This window comes from Palaemon carinicauda, chromosome 38 (assembly GCF_036898095.1).
Source record: "Palaemon carinicauda isolate YSFRI2023 chromosome 38, ASM3689809v2, whole genome shotgun sequence".
In the NCBI taxonomy this organism is placed as follows: Eukaryota; Metazoa; Arthropoda; class Malacostraca; order Decapoda; family Palaemonidae; genus Palaemon; species Palaemon carinicauda.
The window spans coordinates 66,373,876-66,396,933 of record NC_090762.1 but is presented as its reverse complement, the minus strand read 5'-3'; the positions used below and the strand labels follow the sequence as shown (position 1 = coordinate 66,396,933).

Below are 23,058 nucleotides of genomic sequence, written 5' to 3'. Positions count from 1 at the left end.
GGCAATATTTTCGGTTGAGGGTACTGTAGTGTTGCATAAATTGCATAAAAATTAAAATTAAACGAATTCATAATTTCACCGCCGAGTTACAATCTCCCTTCCATTCTCTCTTTGGTGTTTGACAGTAGAATGCTCGTTTTACCCAGGACCCGCTCTAGTGAGTCTTGCTTTTACATAACCGCTATTTTCACCAATAGTTAGTTTTATCAATACCACGTTTTTAGTAGATTCTGGTATTCAAAGTAAGTTTATAATAACATTTTTTTTTTCTTATTCTTGGTGTAATTTGTCCCAATTTGTGTTGAAATATGTGAAAAGTAACAAAATTATGCAGCGTGCATACGAAAACAAGCTCCAGTCGTTGACTTCGGCAGGTGTTGTTATTAAATTTAGATTTACCATCACGATACTTTATTATATATCTATTTATTTAACATTATTTATTGACAAAACCTATATCTAAGGGAGAAATTTAGATTAATATGATATTTTAATTATAAAATAAATTTTTTAATATACTTACCCGGTGAATATATAATAGCTGAGCCTCCGGCGGCTCGACAGAAAAAACACACAAAAACTCGCGAGCGATCGCTATGAAGGTTGCGGGTGTGCCCACTAGCGCCAACTATCGGCCAGATACCGCATATACATGTAAACAGACCCAATTTTTCTCATCCCACTGGGTCTCTATCGGGGAGGAAGGGGGGGCCTTTAATTTATATATTCACCAGGTAAGTATATTCAAAAATTTATTTTATAATTAAAATATCATTTTTAAATATTTAACTTAGCCGGTGAATATATAATAGCTGATTCACACCCATGGTGGTGGGTAGAGACCAGAGTTAATTAAGTTTACAGCGTATATGCTTAGAGTTTTTGACAGTTATATCATAACAAAACCCAAATATATAAAGGTACCTGGTAAGGAAGTTGACTTAGACGATTACTCTGCCTTATTAGTCTGTCTTCCTCATGAATCCCAGCGATCCTCTTAGGATGCTGGAAGACTCCCAGGAGCTGAAGTATTAAGGGCTGCAACCCATACAACAGGACCTCATCAAACCCCTAATCTGGGCGCTCTCAAGAAATGACTTTGACCACCCGCCAAATCAACCAGGATGCGAAAGGCTTCTTAGCCTTCCGTACAACCCAAAAAACAATATTAAAAACATTTCAAGAGACAGATTAAAAAGGATATTGGAATTAGGGTAATGTAGTGGTAGAACCCTCACCCACTACTGCACTCGCTGCAACGAATGGACCCAGTGTGTAGCAGTCCTCGTAAAGAGTCTGGACATCTTTTAAGTAAAATGACGCGAACACTGACTTGCTTCTCCAAAAAGTCGCGTCCATAATACTTTGCAGAGATTTATTTTGCTTGAAGGCCACGGAGGTTGCTATAGCTCTAACTTCGTGCGTCTTAACCTTAAGCAAACATCGGTCTTTCTCATTCAAGTGAGAATGAGCTTCTCGTATTAAAAATCTGATAAAATATGACAAAGCATTCTTTGACATAGGCAATGATGGTTTCTTAACTGAGCACCATAATGCCTCAGATTTACCTCGTAATGACTTAGTACTAGCTAAATAAAACTTAAGAGCTCTAACAGGACATAATACTCTTTCCAGTTCGTTGCCTACGATCTCTGATAAGCAAGGAATATCAAAAGATTTAGGCCAAGGACGAGAAGGCAGTTCATTTTTGGCCAGGAAACCAAGTTGAAGTGAACAAGTGGCTTTTTCTGTAGAAAAGCCGATGTTCTTACTGAAGGCATGAAGTTCACTGACCCTTTTAGCCGAAGCCAAGCACACTAGGAAAAGTGTCTTGAGGGTGAGATCCTTCAGGGAGGCTGAATGAAATGGCTCAAACCTGTCTGACATGAGGAACCTTAGGACCACGTCTAAGTTCCATCCAGGAGTTGCCAAACGACGTTCCTTAGAGGTCTCGAAAGACTTAAAGAGATCTTGGAGATCTTTATTGTTGGAAAGATCTAAGCCTCTATGTCGAAAGACCGAAGCCAACATGCTCCTGTAGCCCTTAATCGTGGGAGCTGAAAGGGAGCGAACCTTTCTCAGATGTAAAAGAAAATCTGCGATTTGGGCTACAGAGGTACTGGACGAGGACACAGATGCTGACTTGCACCAGTCTCGAAAGACTTCCCACTTTGACTGGTATACTCTAATGGTAGAAGCTCTCCTCGCTCTTGCAATCGCACTGGCTGCCTCCTTCGAAAAGCCTCGAGCTCTTGAGAGTCTTTCGATAGTCTGAAGGAAGTCAGACGAAGAGCGGGGAGGCTTTGATGGACATTCTTTACGTGGGGCTGACGTAACAGATCTACCCTTAGAGGAAGACTTCTTGGAAAGTCTACCAGCCATTGAAGTACCTCGGTGAACCACTCTCTCGCGGGCCAGAGGGTAGCAACCAACGCCAACCTTGTCCCTTCGTGAGAGGCGAAATTCTGCCGTACCTTGTTGACTATCTTGAAAGGTGGGAATGCATATAAGTCCAGAAGAGACCAATCCAGTAGAAACGCATCTATGTGGATTGCTTCTGTATCTAGGACTGAAGAGCAATAGATTGGTAACCTTTTGGTCAACGAGGAGGCAAAGAGGTCTATGGTGGGTTGACCCCAAGTAGCCCAAAGACTCTTGCCCACGTCCTTGTGGAGGGTCCATTCCGTGGGTATCACCTGACCCCTCCGACTGAGACAGTCTGTCAAGACGTTCAAGTCCCCCTGGATGAATCTCGTCAACAGGGAGATGCCTCGATTTCTTGACCATAAGAGAAGGTCCCTTGCGATCTCGAGCAGCGTGAAGGAGTGTGTGCCTCCTTGCTTGGAGATGTACGCCAAAGCTGTGGTGTTGTCTGAGTTGACCTCTACCACTTAGTTTCGAAGAAGCTTTCGAATATTATCAAGGCCAAGTGGACTGCTAATAGCTCCTTGCCGTTGATGTGCATGCTCTTCTGACTTGAGGTCCACAGACCCGAGTATTCCCGACCGTCCAGGGTCGCACCCCAACGCAAATCCGACGCGTCTGAGAACACGTGGTTTGGGTTCTTGACTGCTAGGGATAGTCCCTCTCTCAGACTGATATTGCTGTCCCACCAATTCAGGCATGCCTTTACTGGTTCGGAGACTGGGAATGATACCGTCTCTAACGTCTTGTCCTAGTTCCAGTGAGAGGCTAGATGGAACCGGAGAGGCAGAAGGTGTAGTCTCCCTAGTGAGACAAACTGCTCCAGGGATGAGAGAGTCCTTACGAGACTGTTCCAACTCCTGACTGAACAAACGTTCTCTTTTCAGCATTAGTTGGACTTCGAGCAGGGCTTGTTCTATTCGGGTGGCAGACGGAAAAGCCCGAAAAAACTGGACTGCGAATCTCCATCCCCAAATATAGAATAATCTGGGATGGGATCAGTTGGGACTTTTAGGTTGACCACAAGTCCCAACTCCCTGGCCAGACTCAACGTCCAATGTAGATCCTGCAGACAGCGAAGACTGGACGATGCTCTGAGAAGCCAGTCGTCCAAGTACAGGGAGGCTCGGATCCCCGATAGATGGGGGGATTTTGCCACATTCCTCATGAGCCTCGTAAACACGAGAAGAGCAGGACTGAGGCCAAAGCACAGGGCTCGAAACTGGTACCCCACATTCCTGTAAACAAACCTCAGAAACGGTTGGGAATCCGGGTGTATAGGAATGTGGAAGTATGCCTCCTGAAGGTTGAGAGAGACCATCCAGTCGCCTTCCATTAATGCTGTCAAGACAGCCTGGTAGACTTCATCGTGAAGTTTGTCTTGACAATGAACACATTGAGCGCACTTGCCTCTTACGTACTCCTGCAGTGAACATGGCTGCCAGATCATTGGAGCCATCCCTGAGGGACTTGTTCCTGCAGAGAACGTGGCTGTCAGATCATTGGAGCCATCCCTGAAAGCCTAGTTTATGCATGACATAATTGTACAGCAAAACTTCAAACGCTCGAAAAAACTCCTAACAGGAGATGGTCTAGCTCTGAAGTCGACCATAAAATCTTGGAGCGTCTCAAGGCCAGGCGCCAGGGAGAGTCTATGAGGTTTGAGAAGTCTATCTGGGCAGAGGCAGGAACTCCCAAGCCGAGAACTTCTCCCGTGTCATATCAGACTCTCGCTCTATAAGCCAGCTTAAAAGTAGGGAAAGCAAAGGCTGTCTCCCCCAAACTCCTCCTGGTGATTAACCAGTCGCCTAGCAAACGTAAAGCTCTCTTAGAAGAGCGAGAGAGCACTAGCTTATAAAACAACGGCTTCGAAGTAGCTAGGCCTAGTGTAAACTCTGACGTTTAGGCGAACGAGGAGCAGCAGTTACAAAAAGATCCGGACAAAGATCCTTAAAAATCAGCATGATTTATTTAAAGTCCATAGAGGGCTGAGCAGCTTTAGGCTCCTCTCCGTCTGACAGAGTCCTCAAGCGAATATCAGTAGGAGGGGGATCAGCAACTTCCTCATCTGAAGGAACCTTGTCCGACAATAGCCGAGTCTCAAGCAAGGGAGAGACCTGCCGTGGTGGCAATGCTTGACAAGTAGAGTCCACACGCAAAGGAGCAACAGTATAAGTCAAGGACGCTATGTCATGTAACTGCTTAAAGGACTGACCAGTAACAACAACAGGTGCGGGAGGACGTTCGACGTCAACTCGAGACTGCCTTGACTGCTTAGACTGAGCAGTCAAAACAACTCTTGACTGCGGTGCTTGACGCTCAACGTCAAAACAAGTCAACTATGCTGGTTGGTGAACGTCCTGAACGTCAACAAGAGCAAGCGGCAGCGGCTGAACGTCCACAAGCGGCTGAGAGTCAACACGGGACTGCATCGAGTGAGGCTCTACAAAACACGATTGACGTGACTTTGTAACGTCAATGTCAACAGGACGAGCAAAGGCTCGTTTGGGCGGCTGACGGCCAAGATCTCGATCAGCTAAGCGGCGAGGATCATCGTGAACCTGCTCAACAGAATAGTCCTCCATAAGAGAGGCAAGCTTATTCTGCATGTCTTGCCGTACAACCCATTTAGGATCAACGGGAATGGTTGCGGTAAGAGACGAGGGTAACGTCTGTGACTGCAAAACCCGCCTACAAAAAAAGACTCTCGGAGCCTGTGTTACGCTTTTGTTTAGGCGGCGAGCAGTCTTCCGATGACTGCATAGGGTCAGAGCTGTCCTAATGGTTAAAATCAGGACGCTGGACCTGTCCTGAAAGGACTGACTTTCGCTTAAAGGGTCTCGAAACCTTGTTCCACGGTTTCTTATGCGAAAAGCCTTTGGATGACGAGGAGAAAATCGTCTCGCTCGTCTTATGGTAGGGGCGGTGTTGATGAGACACGCCTGAAACCATAGAGGGAACGTCTGTTCGCTGATCAAGTCCTCTCGAACCCATAAGTCGTACGACATTACTTCTCCCCTGGGCTTGGGAGCTTGCAAGAGGTCTCGAACGACAGGCACGAACAGACGAACCCTCGGTCGCAACACTGATAACACTTTGCGCAATTATCACTTTATCACTACGATTTTGTTTTGCACTTACTTCACTGAAATCGAATTTTTCAACAATTCACATTAGGTATGAATAAAACTGATTTCTACCTGAAGCACGCAATTCTACCATCATCAAAAGGTTATAATTGCGAAATCAGTCGTATAATGTAAGCACATTAATACAAGCAAAAAACAGTAAACATATATTAAGATAAAAAGATCAGTGGCTGGGAAGGAGACTAAACACTAGTTCATTCAAAACTACGTTTTCAATCTCTCACCGTACAGTGCCTTGGGACGAGAATAAAAACTAAAAACGTTTTATCCTTACTCCCCGTACAGAGACTAGGGACGAGAGTAAAAAACTGACTCGAGAACAACGTTACTCGCTTGGGACGAGAATAAAGATCGGAACGTTCTCTCTTCCTCTCTCTCTCTCTCTCTCTCTCTCTCTCTCTCTCTCTCTCTCTCTCTCTCTCTCTCTCTCTCTCTCTCTCTCTCTCTCTCTCTTGATTTCGCACCGAAGAGAAGAGCCCACTTATCTTTCGTCAATAAACAGGTTATTTGACCAAAGGAAAAAAAACTGAAAGGTTTTTCAATTAACAAGTTCCTTTAAAATAGTATTTAAAACATTTAAGTTTGAAAGAAGAATGAACAAAACGTCAGAATCGATTTACTCTTTCTGCAAAGTGAAACCGTGATTCTCTCTCTCTCTCTATCGTAACGATAGAGCGCAAACTGCGTAGCATAAATAAACTAAACGTTAGTTCATCTTTGAAACAGTACGAAGACTATTCAAAGAAAATCTTTCATAAAATATCTACTAAAAATATTCATTTAATAAGTTTTAAATCATTTGCTCTGTAAAAGTTATTTACGATTGAAAGGGCTCAACGTTGTTTAACTTCGGTTTCCAAGTTAGGACCGCCTACTCTCGGATTAGAGGAGGAATAGGAAAGGTCGCATATAAACAAATCATTAAAATTTATCTTGATGTTTATTATAAATGGAAAGCTAATCGAAGAGGCCTAATAAAGGCGGTCGAGATATAAAATATATAGAGGAAAATCTATAATTAATTTATAACGTGATAAGATAATTGCTAAAAGCCTAAAACACACTTCCGTACTAAGGGAAGGGTCGGCCATTTAAAAGTCAAAGAAAGTCCAAAAAACAATCCAAAGTCATCAAAAATTAAATCTATCCAAAAACGAGTTCAAGATTTAAGTTGAAGATAAAACACCTGCACTGCGAAAGCTCAAACCAAAAGGAAGTACTTCACCAAATATGTTGAGAAAACTCCAGGTTATACAGCGAGTATTGATACGTCTTGTCGTTAAGGCCGACAGAGAAAAAATTGAGTCTGTTTACATGTATATGCGGTATCTGGCCGATAGTTGGCGCTAGTGGGCACACCCGCAACCTTCATAGCGATCGCTCGCGAGTTTTTGTGTGTTTTTTCTGTCGAGCCGCCGGAGGCTCAGCTATTATATATTCACCGGCTAAGTTAAATATTTAAAAAAATAAGTTTCGATTCACATTACTTGGTAATCATTTGAAAAAAATGAGGGTATTCGGACAAAAATACTTCCAACCAATCAGCTGTTATTTTCCGAGCTAAAAGGGCACCCCTGCAAGTCGGTGCAAATATGACTCGCTAAAAAAAAATTGACTATAGTACTATTTACACAAAGGAGGGTACATTTGGGAAGATCTGAAAGCAAAGGATCAACAGAATCATGAAGAATCTCATATAACATACACAAATAACTAAAAAAATTTTAATTCTAGTCTAGGGACCTTAAATGATATCGATATACAATAGCAATCACAGGCAATGAAAAAAGAAAATTCTAATTGAAAATAGCAAGTGTAATTGCCAAGGATGATACATACAAGAAGCTCTTTAAAAGCTCTTTTCAAAATTAACTTTTCTTCAAAATATTGGCTGAAAGATGTAACAAAAATATTAACGGAAATCTACCAATGAACATTCAGACATGCTTAAGTGCAAAGTACTCACTTGCGACTTTTAAGTTCCTCATATTTATTCACAAAGGCCTTTCGGCTACTAGACTTGTCTGCCAAAATCTTCACTGCACTTGATGCTGATGCTTGCGTATTATCAAATCTATGAATAGAAGCCTTTAAATTTTCTGTATAACTTTCTGCAACCGTTGGATTTATCCTATAACAGCAAACCAAGCAATATTAGAATTCACACTTATAGAGTAAAACTGTACTTAAAATATAACAGATTTTAAAAGTAATTTGCATTCTTTCTAGCTATACAAACCTGAGACCTTTAAAATAGTAATGTGTCTTCAGCAAAGCTGGAATGGCCACTGAATCATTAACAAAGTAATTGGGTAATGAAAATTGGAGCAATGGGGAAGCTCCACCTACCTGCCTGTCACTGAAGAGCCACTACAGTAATGTCTGCGAGGGGTGGTTGAGGTGGGAAATCTAATTTTTAGCACTCAGATTTATATAGCTACGAAAAATCTTAAATTTATAAAGTAATTTGTATTTTTCCTAATTATACAAACGAGACCTTTAATAGGAGTATGATTTCAGGGAAGCCGGAACAGCCGTTTAAACTACTATCGACACGATGGTAGTTGCTTGGCGGGTGAAGAATAAGACCAGACTACCTGACAGTTAGCAAAGCTCTCACTTTGATCTTAGACCTAGAACTTGCAAGGTGGTTGAGGAAGGAAGTAAGTATAACTTGAAGGACTCAGGTCCATAGTTAGGAAAAATACAAATCACTGTACAGTACTTTAAAAAATTGAAATTTGTTCCCATAGGAGGGAAGAAAACCATAAAAACAAAGTAGCTTGTTTGCTTTCTTGGGATGTCAAGGCACTTGGTCTTGTAAAAGAGGCTGAAGTGATGACTACTGTCAGCCTCTTAACAACATGTATAAAAATTTCACAGATGTTAGGCTAGGTCCCTACCAGGTGACTGGTAGAGGGTCATAAAAGAACCTACATCAGTGTATAGGATATGATGTGTGAATGTATAATCATTTAAAAGAAATGGGTTTACAAACATTTTTGCCCATACTGTACTTCATCTCATCTGGGAGGACAGAGGAGATACAGTACTTCTAAACATAACTTTGCAAACATTTTTGCCCATACTCCCTCTCATCTGGGAGGATAGAGGAGATACAGCACATCTAAACATAACTTTGCAAACATTTTTCCCCATACTCCCTCTCATCTGGGAGGATAGAGGAGATACAGCACTTCTAAACATAACTTTGCAAACAATTTTCCCCATACTCCCTCTCATCTGGCAGGATGGAGGAGTTACAGTACTTCTAAACATAACTTTGCAAACATTTTTGTCCATACTCCCCTTCACCTGGGCGTATCGGGGAGTACAGTACTTCTAAACATAACTTTGCAAACATTTTTGGGCTCAAGCCATGTCGTCCTGATGAACGGTTCCTATTGGTAGCTTTCTAAGGGATATTTGGCTGCAGTGATATTCCCAGAGAATTGACCTTTAGGTCTCCAGAATTCTAACTCCCGGCACGAATATCTTTAAAATTTCTCTTAAGGATATCGCACAATATCAGGGGACGCATATCTTGATATGACACAAAGCAATCTTCACCCCGAATAGCGTTTTCGTTCCGAGGGGGAAGAGTGGCGAAACAGAAAGGGAGCCGTTATCAAGGTTACCCTTCCTCCCGTACTACTACAAGTATCCAAGATGGCGCCCATTCCTATTTCTGTAACGATTTCGCATGGGGGTTTTCCCTGTTTATCTAACATTTTTGATCGTTATTGAGAGGAATTATAATGCAATCTCCAGCTTCTTCTGCCTCTGGAAAGTTGAGTATTTATTCTTTACAGTGTATAATTTTTAGCTCCTGCTACACAGTGAAATTAGTGTAATTTAATGTGTTATGGAGCTTGGCCGGTCACTGGAGGCGCCATGGGCGTTGTAGTTCGATATGCATGTGTTATTTAGTTAGCAGAACGACATTCCCGGTTATAATAGCGTTAATAAATTATGAAAGCTATTTAGGCAAAATTATACTAGTAGAGATATATTTATGCATACAAATTTCCTCTTCCTTCCTTATGTCGATCGTATACGTTAGAGTTTCGGCGATTTTGGTAACCAAGATCTCGCCCCGCTACCTAGCCTATGCGCTTTAGTACACTTTCATACATTATCCCCGTTTACCCTAGTGTATCGTTTTATCAATTCAACGGGAGATAGTATATCTCCTAGAATTAGTTATATAACTCGATACTCGTCTCCTGTGGAGATTTAAGGGTAATCCCTCCTTCCCTCTGAGTGCCGCCATAGGCGACAACCCTATCTTGGTCTTGCCATAGAGTAGTTCACTCCGGCTTGACTAGGCTAGGGTTTTCTGTCTCCCACCCTCGACAGGGAGTATCCTGGCTTGGGTTCTCGACAGAACCTCAGAGTATTCAGTCTTTCTGCCAGCGGCCGAGCAGTAGAGCGACCCCTGCCGGCTTAGAGCTGCCGACATAGGAGGCTAAGCCTCCCTAGGCCACACTTGAAGTGGTAGTATGATGCCGCCACCTTCTCCCCTGCGGTCTAGAAGACTAGTCCTGTTTCGGCAGACCCTAGGCTGAAGAATAGATATTCTTCTGCCACCTAGGATTGCACCGATACTCAAACAAGGTTTCACCCTCGTGTAGAGATGGCGGCAATCCTGCCACCTTTTTCTACACTTAATACAGGACCCTTTTCCCTGCCTCTCTCAGTCTTTTAGCAATGGCTGAGCTATCGCAATCCTGTGACCGTCGTTCTACAATCTCACCGCTTACCAGGTAGATTGTGGTGCCGGCCGGGCTCCTACATAAGCAGCTGTATGGTCACAAGGCTCCGGGAAAGGTTGTGCCGGCTGTGACGGCTGCCGGTGGGAGACCCTTCTACTGTTGAGCGTTCTTCAGTCCTCCCTTGGACTGCCATCCCCATCCCTGAAACCGGCAGCAACCGGCAAAGGACCTTGTGGTGGGTGGAAACTTGAATGATGCATTCTCCCCTTCCATTTGAACCCTCATTCTGGAGGAAGGCAGTAAGGTTAAGCACTTACATCCTTATTTTATTGTAAACATACATTGCAATAAGGCAGCCCTTCACTCCATGCTTTCTCTCTCTCTGTCAGTTAGTGCCGCCAGGTACTAACCCAGCCGGCATGGACCGGTGCCGTCAGGTAATAACTCAGCCGGTACTACCCAGCCGGCGTCATGTCGGCCGGACTGTGCCGTCAGGTGCTAGCCTAGCCGGCAACATGCCGGCTGGACTGCAGTTTAAGATTATACAGTAGCCAGTATATTTGCAGTATAGTATATACTGTAGACAGAAAACTATAGTATATATTGTACAGTAGTTATTTTCCAACATACCTTGTGTATCCTTGCACAGTTTATTGTCGAGACCAATCCTATATTGAAAGAAAAGATTTCCTTCAATACACTGATAGTTAATCAGTTAACAACTTACCCCACAATATTAAAGAACTTAAGAAGGGTCAGTATTAGTATACACTTATTCTATCCCTAGAGGTTAGAACCCTTCTCTTTGAGTTTGCCTGGATATGGAAACTCTATAACTTTAATTTTGGGGGAGGTCACAGCAATTGGCTAGACAGGAATCACAAGTACAGTATGTGTCTTTCCTATTTCCCTTCTAGCTTGACTATCCTAAGCTATTATGGTTAAAATATTAATATTAATATTAATATTTTGCATAATTTGCTTATCATGTGAGATAAACAACTGCATACTCATTTAATTTTCCTTTCTTTACAGGAGGACTAAATGAAGTGCGATGTGATCTTCTGCAACCACAGGAATAAGGACTTCTGTGGTCACAAAGCGTGCAGGTCTCATGCCCCCGGCACCATGACTACCGAAACCCTGCGGTACTGGGACCCCCAAGACTGCAATATCTGCCGGACCTTGGTGACCAAAGGTTTCAACAACCCCAAGTCAACGGAGTCGAGGGATGCGGTACGAGCAGAGCTGCGCAGATGGGTACGATGGGTTCCAGAAGAACTCTACTGGACCGTACCTGCCTAATGAAAGGATGCACGACTTGCTGTTCCCGAAAGCGGGTAGCGAAGCTGTCGTACCCCAAGCACAACCCAGACCTTCCTGCGTCCAGATTGCCATCGAGACGGATATCAGTGAGGCGTTGCAAGGCATGGACATCCACCAGGAGGAAAGGATGTCTGAAATGTCTACGGACACGGAAAAGGATCTACTGAAGGATGATCCCGAGGAGGAGTCTACTCTACCTCCGGAAGAAGATAATGATGTCGAGTCGGAGTCCCTTCCATCTCTGCCGGCACCAGAGCCGTTACCCTCAACATCTTCCTCTTCTGCCCCTCCATCAGGCCCATCTGACAGCCCTAATGGAGAGCATTCGCAAGCAAGGCGAAGCTAGGGAAGCGAAACTTGAGAGAGAGCTCCGTGAAGCTCGACTCACCGCCTCCCGAGGGTCATATAGACGATCCAGAGTCCGAAACCATTCCCTCGAGGTATGCAGAGTTTATGCCAATCACCAACGGCAAACTCTACATATCGGGAGAAGATGGGAGCCGTCCCCTTAAATGACATCCAGTTCTGGCCAAGCTTTAATGCTTACCAAGACTGCTTCATCCGACTGAAGCAGGAGCCAGCGTCGAAAGAGGAGACGGAACCCAAGGAGGTCATGGTATTCGACCACGACAAGGCACAGACTCTCTTGTCGAGCAGCCTGAAGAAGGTGGGCTACACAAACTCTAAAGTGTCCGCCCTGAGCAAGAAGCATCCTACCTTTCTTGCTCCTGCTTCAATAGCCTTCCCCTTTACATCGAAGGCTTTTAAAGCCGTTGCCAAGGCAGTGGAGGCAGGCAAACCATGTCGTACACTGGAGGAGTGTAGACTTCTTTTGTTAGCCCTGTCCATGGAGGATAAGGAATGGAAAGAAGTCCACCTAACGTTCTCAGTAGGGAAATTAGATGCAGATATCGCGGGACGACAGTTCAGCAAGAATCTCCCAAAACTGTCAGACTTTCTCTTGCGTAGGGAGCAAGAGACGAAGGAGAGACTGGCAGCATCCCTATCCCTACAGAACTGCATGGAGATGTGTGCAGGCCTAAAGAACACCCCAAACATGAACGTGGTCATGGCCAAAATGCACATGGCCACCTTGGTAAAGGACCTGTACACCTTTATGAAGGCCAGGAGAGCATGTAGAGAGTTCATGTTCGCTGCAACAACAGTGAAACACAAACCCAGGAAGCTGATAGCTTCCAATATCTGGGGTAAAGACCTCTTCCCAAATGAAGTGGTCAGGGAGGTAGTCGATAAAGCCGCCACGGAGAATAGGAACCTTCTCCACAAGTGGGGCATTTCGTCTAAGCGTAAGTCTTCCTCGGATGTGGGTCCCCAGCCTAAAAGGAAGACCAAGAAACCCAGAATACCCCCTCGGCCTGCCCAACAACATCCCACAGTCACCATGACTGCGATGCCCCAAGTGGTTGCCCATCCACAAACCACATTCCAGGTGGTGCCTCAATAGCTAGTTGCCCAGTCATCAGCATTCAACCCAGGGTTCGAGAGGCAGACCACTACCTTTCGTCCTAAAGGTAGAGGCTCCAGACGGGGCTCCTCAAGACACCCCTCACGAGGTAAGGAAGGACGCGGTCAGGGAGGTAAATCCTCCGGACAACCGAAGCAATGAGATGCTTCAGGTAGGGGGGAGGCTCAAATAATTTCAGGATCGTTCGACCTCCGATCCTTGGGCCCACAGCCTAATCAAGAACGGACTTGGATGGAGCTGGAGCAAGCCTCCACCATCTCTTCCTCAATTCTTCCAACACTCCACCCCCTCATTGGAAGAATATACCCTAGAACTATTGAGCAAATGGGTAATAAGGAGGGCATAATCCATCAAATTCCAGGGAAGGCTGATTTGTGTTCCAAAGAAGGACTCGGACAAACTCAGAGTCATTCTGGACTTGTCGCCACTCAACAAGTTCATCGAGAACAGCAAGTTCAGGATGTTAACCCTTCAGCACATAAGGACCCTGTTACCAAAAGGGGCGTACACAGTCTCAATAGACCTGGCAGATGCTTACTTGCATATTCCAGTTAACCACCCCCTCCCTACCTACCTAGGATTCAAGCTACAGAAGAAAAAGTAAGTCTTCAGAGCCATGCCCTTCGGACTAAACAAAGCCCCAAGGATCTTCACGAAACTTGCAGACACAGTCGTTCAACAACTACGCCTAGAAGGTGTTCAGGTAGCAGCGTACCTCGACAACTGGCTGGTGTGGGCAGCATCCAGGACGGCTTGTCTGCAAGCATCCAAGAAAGTGATCCAGTTCCTGGAACATCTAGGATTCAAGATCAACTTCAAGAAGTCCCGACTCTTTCCAGCTCAGGAGTTTCAATGGCTGGGAATCCATTGGAACTTGAAGTTACACCACCTCTTCATTCCCCAGGGAAGAGGAGAGATTTTGCGGGGTCTGTCAAGAGACTACTGAAATCCGACAGGATTTCAAGACGCCAACAGGAAAGAGTACTGGGCTCTCTCCAGTTCGTAGCAGTGACAGACCCAGTGCTAAGAGCACAGCTGAAAGATGCGTCAGGAGTCTGGAGAAGATACGCATCAAACGCTCGAAGAGATCTAAAAAGACCGATACCGACCTTACTACGATCACTTCTCAAGCCATGGTCGAAGGCCAAGAACCTAAAGAGGACTGTACCCTTACAACCACCTCCACCATCGATAACCATCCACACGGATGCCTCGACGGAAGGATGGGGAGGTCACTCCCATCAATGGAAAAAGTCCAAGGGACTTGGTCTTCTCTGTTCAAGACCTTTCGCATCAACATTTTGGAGGCCATGGCAGTCCTCTTGACGTTGAGAAACTCTCCCCTCGCAGATCAGCCCACATCAGGCTGATCTTGGACAGCGAAGTGATAATGAGATGTCTGAACCGACAAGGCTCGAGATCGCCCCATATCAGCCAGGTGATATTGGCCATCTTCTGTCTGGCGGAAAGGAAGAGATGGCACTCATCAGCAGTTCACCTACAAGGGTTCCACAATGCGACGGCGGACGCTCTATCCAAGCTCAAGCCGATAGGGTCAGAATGGTCCCTAGACGCAGACTCTTTCTCCTTCATCTTACAACAAGTCCCGGAACTGCAGATCGACCTCTTCGCGACGAGCGACATCAAGAAACTACCTCGATATGTAGCCCCATACGAGGACCCTCTAGCGAAGGCGACGGACGCCATGTCCCTCGATTGGAACAAATGGACCCGGATTTACCTGTTCCCTCCGACCAACCTCCTGCTGAAGGTTCTCAACAGGCTGAGATCCTTCCGAGGAATGGCAGCTCTAGTTACTCCCAACCCAAGTTGGTTCCCTCTGATAATGGAACTGAAGCTGAGGCTGGTCCCTCTACCAAACCCAGCACTATCTCAACAGGTTCAGAAGTAGACTGTCCTCGCTTCATCACAGAGAACCCAAAACCTTCATCTCATGATTTTCTCGCCTTAGCGGTTAAGAAAAGATTTGGGATCTCAAAAGGCAGTATAGACTTCTTAGAAGAATACAAGTCCAAGTCAACCAGAAGACAATATGAATCGTCTTGGAAAAAGTGGGTTGCTTTCATTAAAGCAAAAGGACCGAGGAAATCTCAATAGACTTTAGTCTGTCCTTCTTTATCCACCTTCATGAACAAGGTCTGGCAGTCAACACGATAACTGTGTGTAAGTCAGCCCTGACTAAACCTCTTCTATACGCTTTACATGTGGACCTGACGAACAAAATCTTTAACAAGATCCCAAAGGCATGTGCTAAACTTAGGCCTGCAGCTCCTCGGATGCCCATTTCATGGTCCTTGGACAAGGTCCTACATTAAGCTTCAACCATGAACAATGAAGATTATTCTCTTAAGGATCTAACTCAAAAAGTTATTTTCCTGTTCCCTATAGCCTCAGGGGCTAGAGTTAGTGAAATAGTGGCCCTATCCAGAAACGAGGGCCATATTCAGTTCACAAAAGTGGGAGAACTGAATCTTTTTCCTGATCCAACCTTTCTCGCCAAAAACGAGCTACCCACTGGAGAATCTGCCCTCTAAAGGAAGATGTCTCTCTGTGTCCAGTAGAATGGCTAAAGGTCTATCTTCAAAGAACTTTAGACTTCAGGGGAGGACAGCTCTTGAAAGGAGAAACTTCAGGATCAAACTTATCCCTAAAACAACTGAGGGCGAAGCTCACCTACTTCATTCGCAGAGCGGATCCTGACAGTACATCCGCAGGTCATGATCCAAGGAAAATTGCTTCATCACTTAACTTTTTTCAGTATATGGACTTTGAGCGTCTTCGCTCATATACTGGATGGAAGTCCATCCAGAGTGTTCTACAAACATTATGCGAAGCAAGTGCATGAACTGAAGCATTATGTGGTGGCGGCAGGTAGTGTATTAAAACCAGTCGTCTAGTACTGTGATGAACAGTGAATTGATTGGGACTATCAAGTAGGGTGAAAAGGTGTTGACACCTTCCAGTCCAATACCTTTTAACCCTTTTACCCCCAGGGTCTTTGGAAATTTCCAACCCTTAACCCCCAGGGGGTTATTTTTTTCCCAGCACATTTTGCAGTATATTTTTTTTTAAATTGCTCTAACAGCCTTAATTTTTGTCATAGAGAGGTCAGGTTGGTCTCATTCTCTTGGAAAATGCCTGAATTTTCTCAAAAGATTATCAAAAACATGAAAAAAAAATTTTATAGCATTTTTTTGCAAGGACGTACCGGTCCGTCCATGGGGGTAAAGGGATGGCTTTTGTGAAACGTACCAGTACGTCCTTTGGGGGTAAAAGGGTTAAGTGAGTGTCACTCTAAAGACTATTCAAAATCTCAGGTGTGGAATTATACAGATAACACTTGTGCCGTGTGTACTTGAACACAGTGTTGATAATATACAACGTTCACAGAAAATTATATTGCAAAATTTTATCAAATTTTCAAATTTCATAGTGGCACTAATCATTCCTTCCCTTTCAGGTGGAAAATGTTTCTGTTTAAAACTGTATGTATCATTCCTGTAATATATATCATACTTGTTATTCTTATTTTACTCATTTATCATAAATAAATGTCTATTAAAGTGTAATTGCGTCTTAGTTCGCCCCACAATTATCACATTAAAAGTAGCCAGAGTTCTCTTGCTTGTTTACCTAAGTAAACATAATATTATTGTATACTTACAAACATTGAATATAGTTGATACTTATTGTTCAAACAACATATACAAACTGTGAGACTTTTGTATATCTAGTTGATACTTATGTTTGTTCCAACAATATATGCAAACCTTGAGACCCCTTTTCTACTGTCTAGTAAGACTCTTCCCTGCAGGGGGCAGGAAGCCCTAACATTGTCCATGATTAGTGGTAATGACATATAACGGTAACGTCATATGTCTCAATGGTCCGGATGACCATAGAAAAACTGTCCCAAGGTTAAGGCACTTATGAAAATCCACAGATACAGTACTTTTTGGTAATTCTCTGGTAAACTTACATCAGGATGACATGGCTTAAGCCCAAAAATTGGATTTTGAAGCGAAGCAAAAAATCTATTTTTGGGTGAGATAGCCATGTCGTCCTGATGGACCCGCCCTCCTTTTCCATAGAAAAGGCTTAGGAAAGATCCCTCCCGAAACTACTATATCTGTAGCACCATGCTCCTCCCCCTCGAAACGAAAACGCTATTCAGAGTGAAGATTGCCATGTGTCGTATCAAGATATGCGTCCCCTGATATTGTGTGATATCCTTAAGAGAAATTTTAAGGATATTCGCGCCGGGAGTTAGAATTCTGGAGACCTTAAGGTCAATTCACTGGGAATATCACTGTATATAAATATCCCTTAGAAAGATATCAATAGGAACCATCCATCAGGACGACATGGATATCTCACTCAAAAATAGATTTTTCCCTTCGCTTCAAAATCCGTTTTTTTGCCCATACTTCCTCTCATCTGGGAGGATGGCGGAAATACAGTACTTCTAAACATAACTTCGCAAACATTTTTTTTCTCAAACTTCCTCTCATCTGGAAGGATTGAGGAGATACAGTACTTCTTAACATAACTTTGCAAACATTTTTGCCCATACTCCACCTCATCTGGGAGGATCAGGGAGTACAGTACTTCTCAACATAACTTTGCTAACATTTTTGCACATACTTCCTCTCATTTTTGCCCATACTCCCCCTCATCTGGGAGGATGTTGGCAATACAGTACTTCTAAACATAACTTTGCAAACATTTTTGCTGATAATTCCTCTGATCTGGAAGGATGGCAGAGATAGAGTACTTCTAAACATAACTTTGCAAACATTTTTGCTCAGACTTCCTCTCATCTGGGAGGATGGCAGAGATAGAGTACTTCTAAACATAACTTTGCAAACATTTTTTCTCAAACTTCCTCTCATCTGGAAGGATTGAGGAGATACAGGACTTCTAAACATAACTTTGCAAACATTTTTGCTCAGACGTCCTCTCATCTGGGAGGATGGTGGAGATACAAGACTTCTGAACATAACTTTGCAAACATATTTACTCATTCTTCCTCAAATCTGGATGGATGGTGGCGATACAGTACTTCTAAACATAATTGGCAAACATTTTTGCAAAACCTCCCCCTCATCTGGGAGGATGACGGAGATGCAGTACTTCTAAACATAACTTTGCAAACATTCTTTAACATACTTTCTCTCATCTGGGAGGATAGTGGAGATACTGTACTTTTAAACATAACTTTGCAAACATTTTTGCTCATACTTCCTCTTATCTGGGAGGATGGCAGAGACACAGTACTTCTAAACATAACTTTGCAAACATTTTTTAACATACTTTCTCTCATCTGGGAGGATAGCGGAGACACTGTACTTTTAAACATAACTTTGCAAACATTTTTGCTCATACTTCCTCTTATCTGGGAGGATGGCAGAGACACAGTACTTCTAAACATAACTTTGCAAACATTTTTTAACATACTTTCTCTCATCTGGGAGGATAGCGGAGACACTGTACTTTTAAACATAACTTTGCAAACATTTTTCCTCATACTTTCTCTCATCAGGGAGGATGACGGAGATGCAGTACTTCTAAACATAACTTTGCAAACATTTTTGACAATACTTACTCTCATCTGGGAGGATGGCAGAGATACAGTACTTCTAACCATAACTTTGCAAACATTTTTGCCTATACTTCCCCCCCTCCTTTTCAAGGATGCTGGCGATACAGTACTTCTAAACATAACTTTGCAAACATTTTTCCCCATAGTTCCTCTCATCTGGGAGGATGGCGGAGATACAGTACTTTTTAACATAACTTTGCAAACATTTTTGCTCATACTTCCTCTCATCTGGGAGGATGGTGGAGATACAGTACTTCCAAACATAACTTTGCAAACATTTTTTAACATTCTTCCTCTCATCTGGGAGAATGGCAGAGATACAGTACTTCTGATCATAACTTTGCAAACATTTACACCTTTACTCCCCCCCCCCCCTTTTCTGGGAGGATGGTGGCGATACAGTACTTCTAAACATAACTTTGCAAAAATTTTTGCCCAAACTTCCTCTCATCTGGGAAGATGGGGGAAATATAGTGCTTCTATACATAACTTTGCAAACATTTTTGCCCAAACTTCCTCTCATCTGGGAAGATGGGGGAAATATAGTGCTTCTATACATAACTTTGCAAACATTTTTGTCCATACTTCCCCTTATCTGGGAGGATGGTGGAGATATAGTACTTCTATACATAAATTTGGAAACATTTTTGCTCGTACTTCCTCTCATCTGGCGCGCAGGCGAGCGCGGATGTCCAGGAGAGCGCTGGCGCGCAGGTGAGCACTGGATTGTGCGTGTTGTTTCACCTGCAGAGTGTTGGTGCGCAGGAGAATAATGGCGCGCAGGAACTCGGTGACGCGCAGGTGAGTACTGGCATGCGGGAGCGCGGTGGTGCGCAGGAGAGAATCGGCGCGCAGGAGATAATTGGCGAGCAGAAAAGCGCTGGTGCGCAGGAGAGTGCTGGCTCGCAGGAGATCGTGGGCGCGAATGCGCAGGGAGCGTAGGTGCAGGTTGCTCAGAAGATTGCTGATGCACAGGAGAGCACAAGCGCGCAGCAGTGCGCTGGCACATGGGCGACCCTGGCCGTGTGAGCGCAGGGTGCACAGGCGAACGTGGGCGCGTGCGCGCAGAAGTGTTGGCGCGCAGGCGCATGATGTTGCTGCCTTCTATGAGGGCGAGCAGGTGAAGGGGCACGCTGAAGCGCTGTAGAGTGCTAACGAGCTACTGGTGAGCGCTGATGTCCTGTAGGGTGGCGACCTACAGGGCGATGGCACACGGCTGCACACTTTGGTAGAGCCTCAAGAGGCTTTACCGGTGACAGGAACGGTGATGGAAGGTCGGCAGGTCTAAAGGGTGGATGGTCGGGAATTGGGATGTACCCTTCGTAAGGGCGAGCATCCACCGAAGGGGATCACAAACGATCCGCAGAGGTCCAGGACCGAAGTCACGGGACTAGTAGCAGGAGCAGTGACTATCGATGGTCGAGGGTCAGATGACTGCAGCGGAGGCTCCTCCGCAGGACACGGCTGCGACGACGATGACCCAAAGAGGCGCCTCTTCACCAATGGTGAAGGGAGAACTCTAAGGCGAAGTGGAGGGCGAGCTTTACGACGAAGGCGCTCTCTGGGGGCTGTTTGATCAGCAAGCTGACCGTGCGCCGCAGCAGTCCTCCAAAGAGGAGTCTCTATGAGCGAACTCCCCCAAGGGAGAGAAACACTTGCAGGAGAGACAGACGTTGGAATGTTTCCCCCTCGAAGGATGTTCAGGAACGGGGGAAACTAAGTTGGCAGCAACCGCTGGAGAGTCTGGAGAGCAGAGGAGTTGGATGATATCACATGTGACACCTCTGACACTATAACATCGATGAGGATCATAGGATATACCTCTGATGGCGACGATGACTGCTGAACAGAAGCACCCATGCGGATGAACTGTAGCAAAGCTTCCTTGGAGGTCGGACCCGTAAGCCCTGAGAAAGACCAAATCTGCAAAAGAGGGGTTAGTGACAAGGCCTCACCCCAGGGGGAGAGGTGGGGCCAATTCGCTTGGGGAAACAACACCATCTCTCGAGAACCGGGGATTGGCCGACATTAACTTTGTCTACGCTACTACTTGACGGTTTCTCGTAAGAGGCCGAACGAGTAGGAGCTTCGGAGGAGGGTTAGGAGATGGAAGAAGAGGCCTTGGGTTTTTCTCCCTTCGAAGGAGAAATATCATGTTTGGAGGCTGCCAATATTCGGCGAGGATGAAGAGTGGCAACGTCCGTTCACCATCCGAGCCGAAAGCAAAAGTGAGCTCAATCAAAGATGTGTGAGGGGGGAGGTAGTAAGCTACCCTTCCCTAACCCTGCTAACTAGCGGTATGGGTAGTTAACCCTCGTTAAATTTTAATGGCTCGTCATTTCAGCTACACCGAAAGCAATACCCCCTGTTAAATGGCGTGGTTTGTATTCCAGTTACAGAACAAAGTGTAATTTATTATATTGTATGGTTATTGGAGCATTGTTGGAAGGGATGGATGATAATCTAATTTTCAGTTGTAATGGACTGTATATCTATTGTGTTTCCTGGTTTATCGTCTATTCCTATCACATATTTACCATGAAACTGTTAAATAATGTACCTAATGTAATATATATAATTTGATAAGTAGCTGAAGGGACGGATAATGAATTAAATCTTTTTTAGTTGATCATCCTAACTTTTTATTGAATTTATTTTTGTAAGGTAAAAGTTATTCACATGAATGAATGAAGTTGGTATAGGGCTTTGTTGCTAGGCTAGTCGTGAGACAATGTTGAGTGGAGCAAAGATCTAGTAAGGGGAATATGGAAAAATTATATTTTCATTATAAAATAAATTTTTTAACATACTTACCCGCTGGTTATATATAATAGCTTTTATTCTTCTGTCCGGCAGAAATTCAAAACTCGCCACAATCGCACAAATATGCCAGGTATACACTAGCGCCACCACGGAGTTAGGTCGAACCATCCCTCCTAGTATCAGATTTTCTATGCCCATAGGTCTCTAGAGGGGAGGAAGGGGGGGAGTTTAAATTATATAACCAGCGGGTAAGTATGTTCAAAAATTTATTTTATTATGAAAATATCATTCTTAAACATTTAAACCTACCCGCTGGTTATATATAATAGCTGATTGACACCCTTGGTGGCGGGTCAGAGACAGCAACATTAATGAAATTTCACTTAAGAGTTTAAAAAAAAACTAGCTTAAGGGTTCGTACCTATTAAGGAAACTGACTTCAATGGTTCTCTGTATTAATAAGTCTGCTGTCCTTTGAGAACCAGCGATCCACCCTGGGGGCTGAAGAACTCTGTGAGCTGTCAAACGGTGAATAACCTCTATGCTGACAGGACCTCAACTAATACCCTTGTTCCGGGCGCTCTCAAGGAACAAATGACTTACCTGACTAAGTCAAAGATTGCGGAAGATTGTCTAAAAATTTCCTCCAATCATAAAAATATATACAAGTTCCAAGAGGGGAAAAGGGTACTAGGGATTAAGGGAGTGTAGTGGTAGATCCTTAACCTACTACTGCATTCGTTGCTACGAATGGACCCAAAGTGTAGCAGTCCTCATAAAGAGTCTGGACAAGTTTTAAACAAAGTGATGTGAATACAGATTACTTCTCCAGAACGATGTATTCATCATACTTTGCAGAGAACGATTTTGTTTAAAAGCCACAGAAGTTGCCACAGCTCTAACTTCATGAGTCTTAACTTTCAGGAGCTTAAGATCTGCCTCACCACAGTGTGTGTGAGCTTCTTTAATTGAAAGTCTATGAAATATGATAAGGCATTTTTAGACATAGGGAAAGCAGGCTTTTTGACTGTACAGTACACCAAAGAGCTTCTGAACTGCCTCATAAACATTTATTCCTGTCTAAATAGAACCTTAGAGCTCTAACAGGACAAAGAACCTTTTCCAGCTCCTCACCCACCAAATCAGAGAGGTTAGCAATTTCGAAAGATTTTGGCCATGGGTGAGAAGGACGTTCATTTTTGGCTAGAAAATCAAGCTGCAGGGAGCATATAGCTTTGCCGTTTCTAAAGCCAATGTTTTTGCTAAAAGAATGAACTTCACTGACCCTTTCAGTTGTTGCTAAGTTTATCAAAAATAGTCTTTAAAGTCAGATCTTTAATAGAAGCAGAGTTCAAAGGTTCGAATCTGTTACTCATAAGAAATTTTAAAACCACATCTAAATCCAGGATGGTGAATCCTGTTGACGTTTCTTAGAGGTTTCAAAGGAACTAAGGAGATCCTGAAGGTCCTTGTTATTTGAGAGGTCTAAATGTCTATGCCTGAAGACCGTTGGAAGCATGCTCCTATACCCTTTGATGGTTGAGGAGGAGAAATTGTACCTTCTTCTAAGCT

General features: G+C 44.0%; 1 protein-coding gene across 1 annotated transcript in view; it reads right to left on the bottom strand.

Annotated features, from left to right (window-relative positions):
- Positions 1-23,058, bottom strand: part of LOC137630696 (gamma-tubulin complex component 2-like) — a 250,855-nt gene that overhangs the window by 193,743 nt on the left and 34,054 nt on the right. Inside the window, 1 exon segment of the mRNA XM_068362328.1 lies at positions 7,540-7,704. Within this exon segment, the coding sequence (XP_068218429.1) occupies positions 7,540-7,704 (165 nt within the window).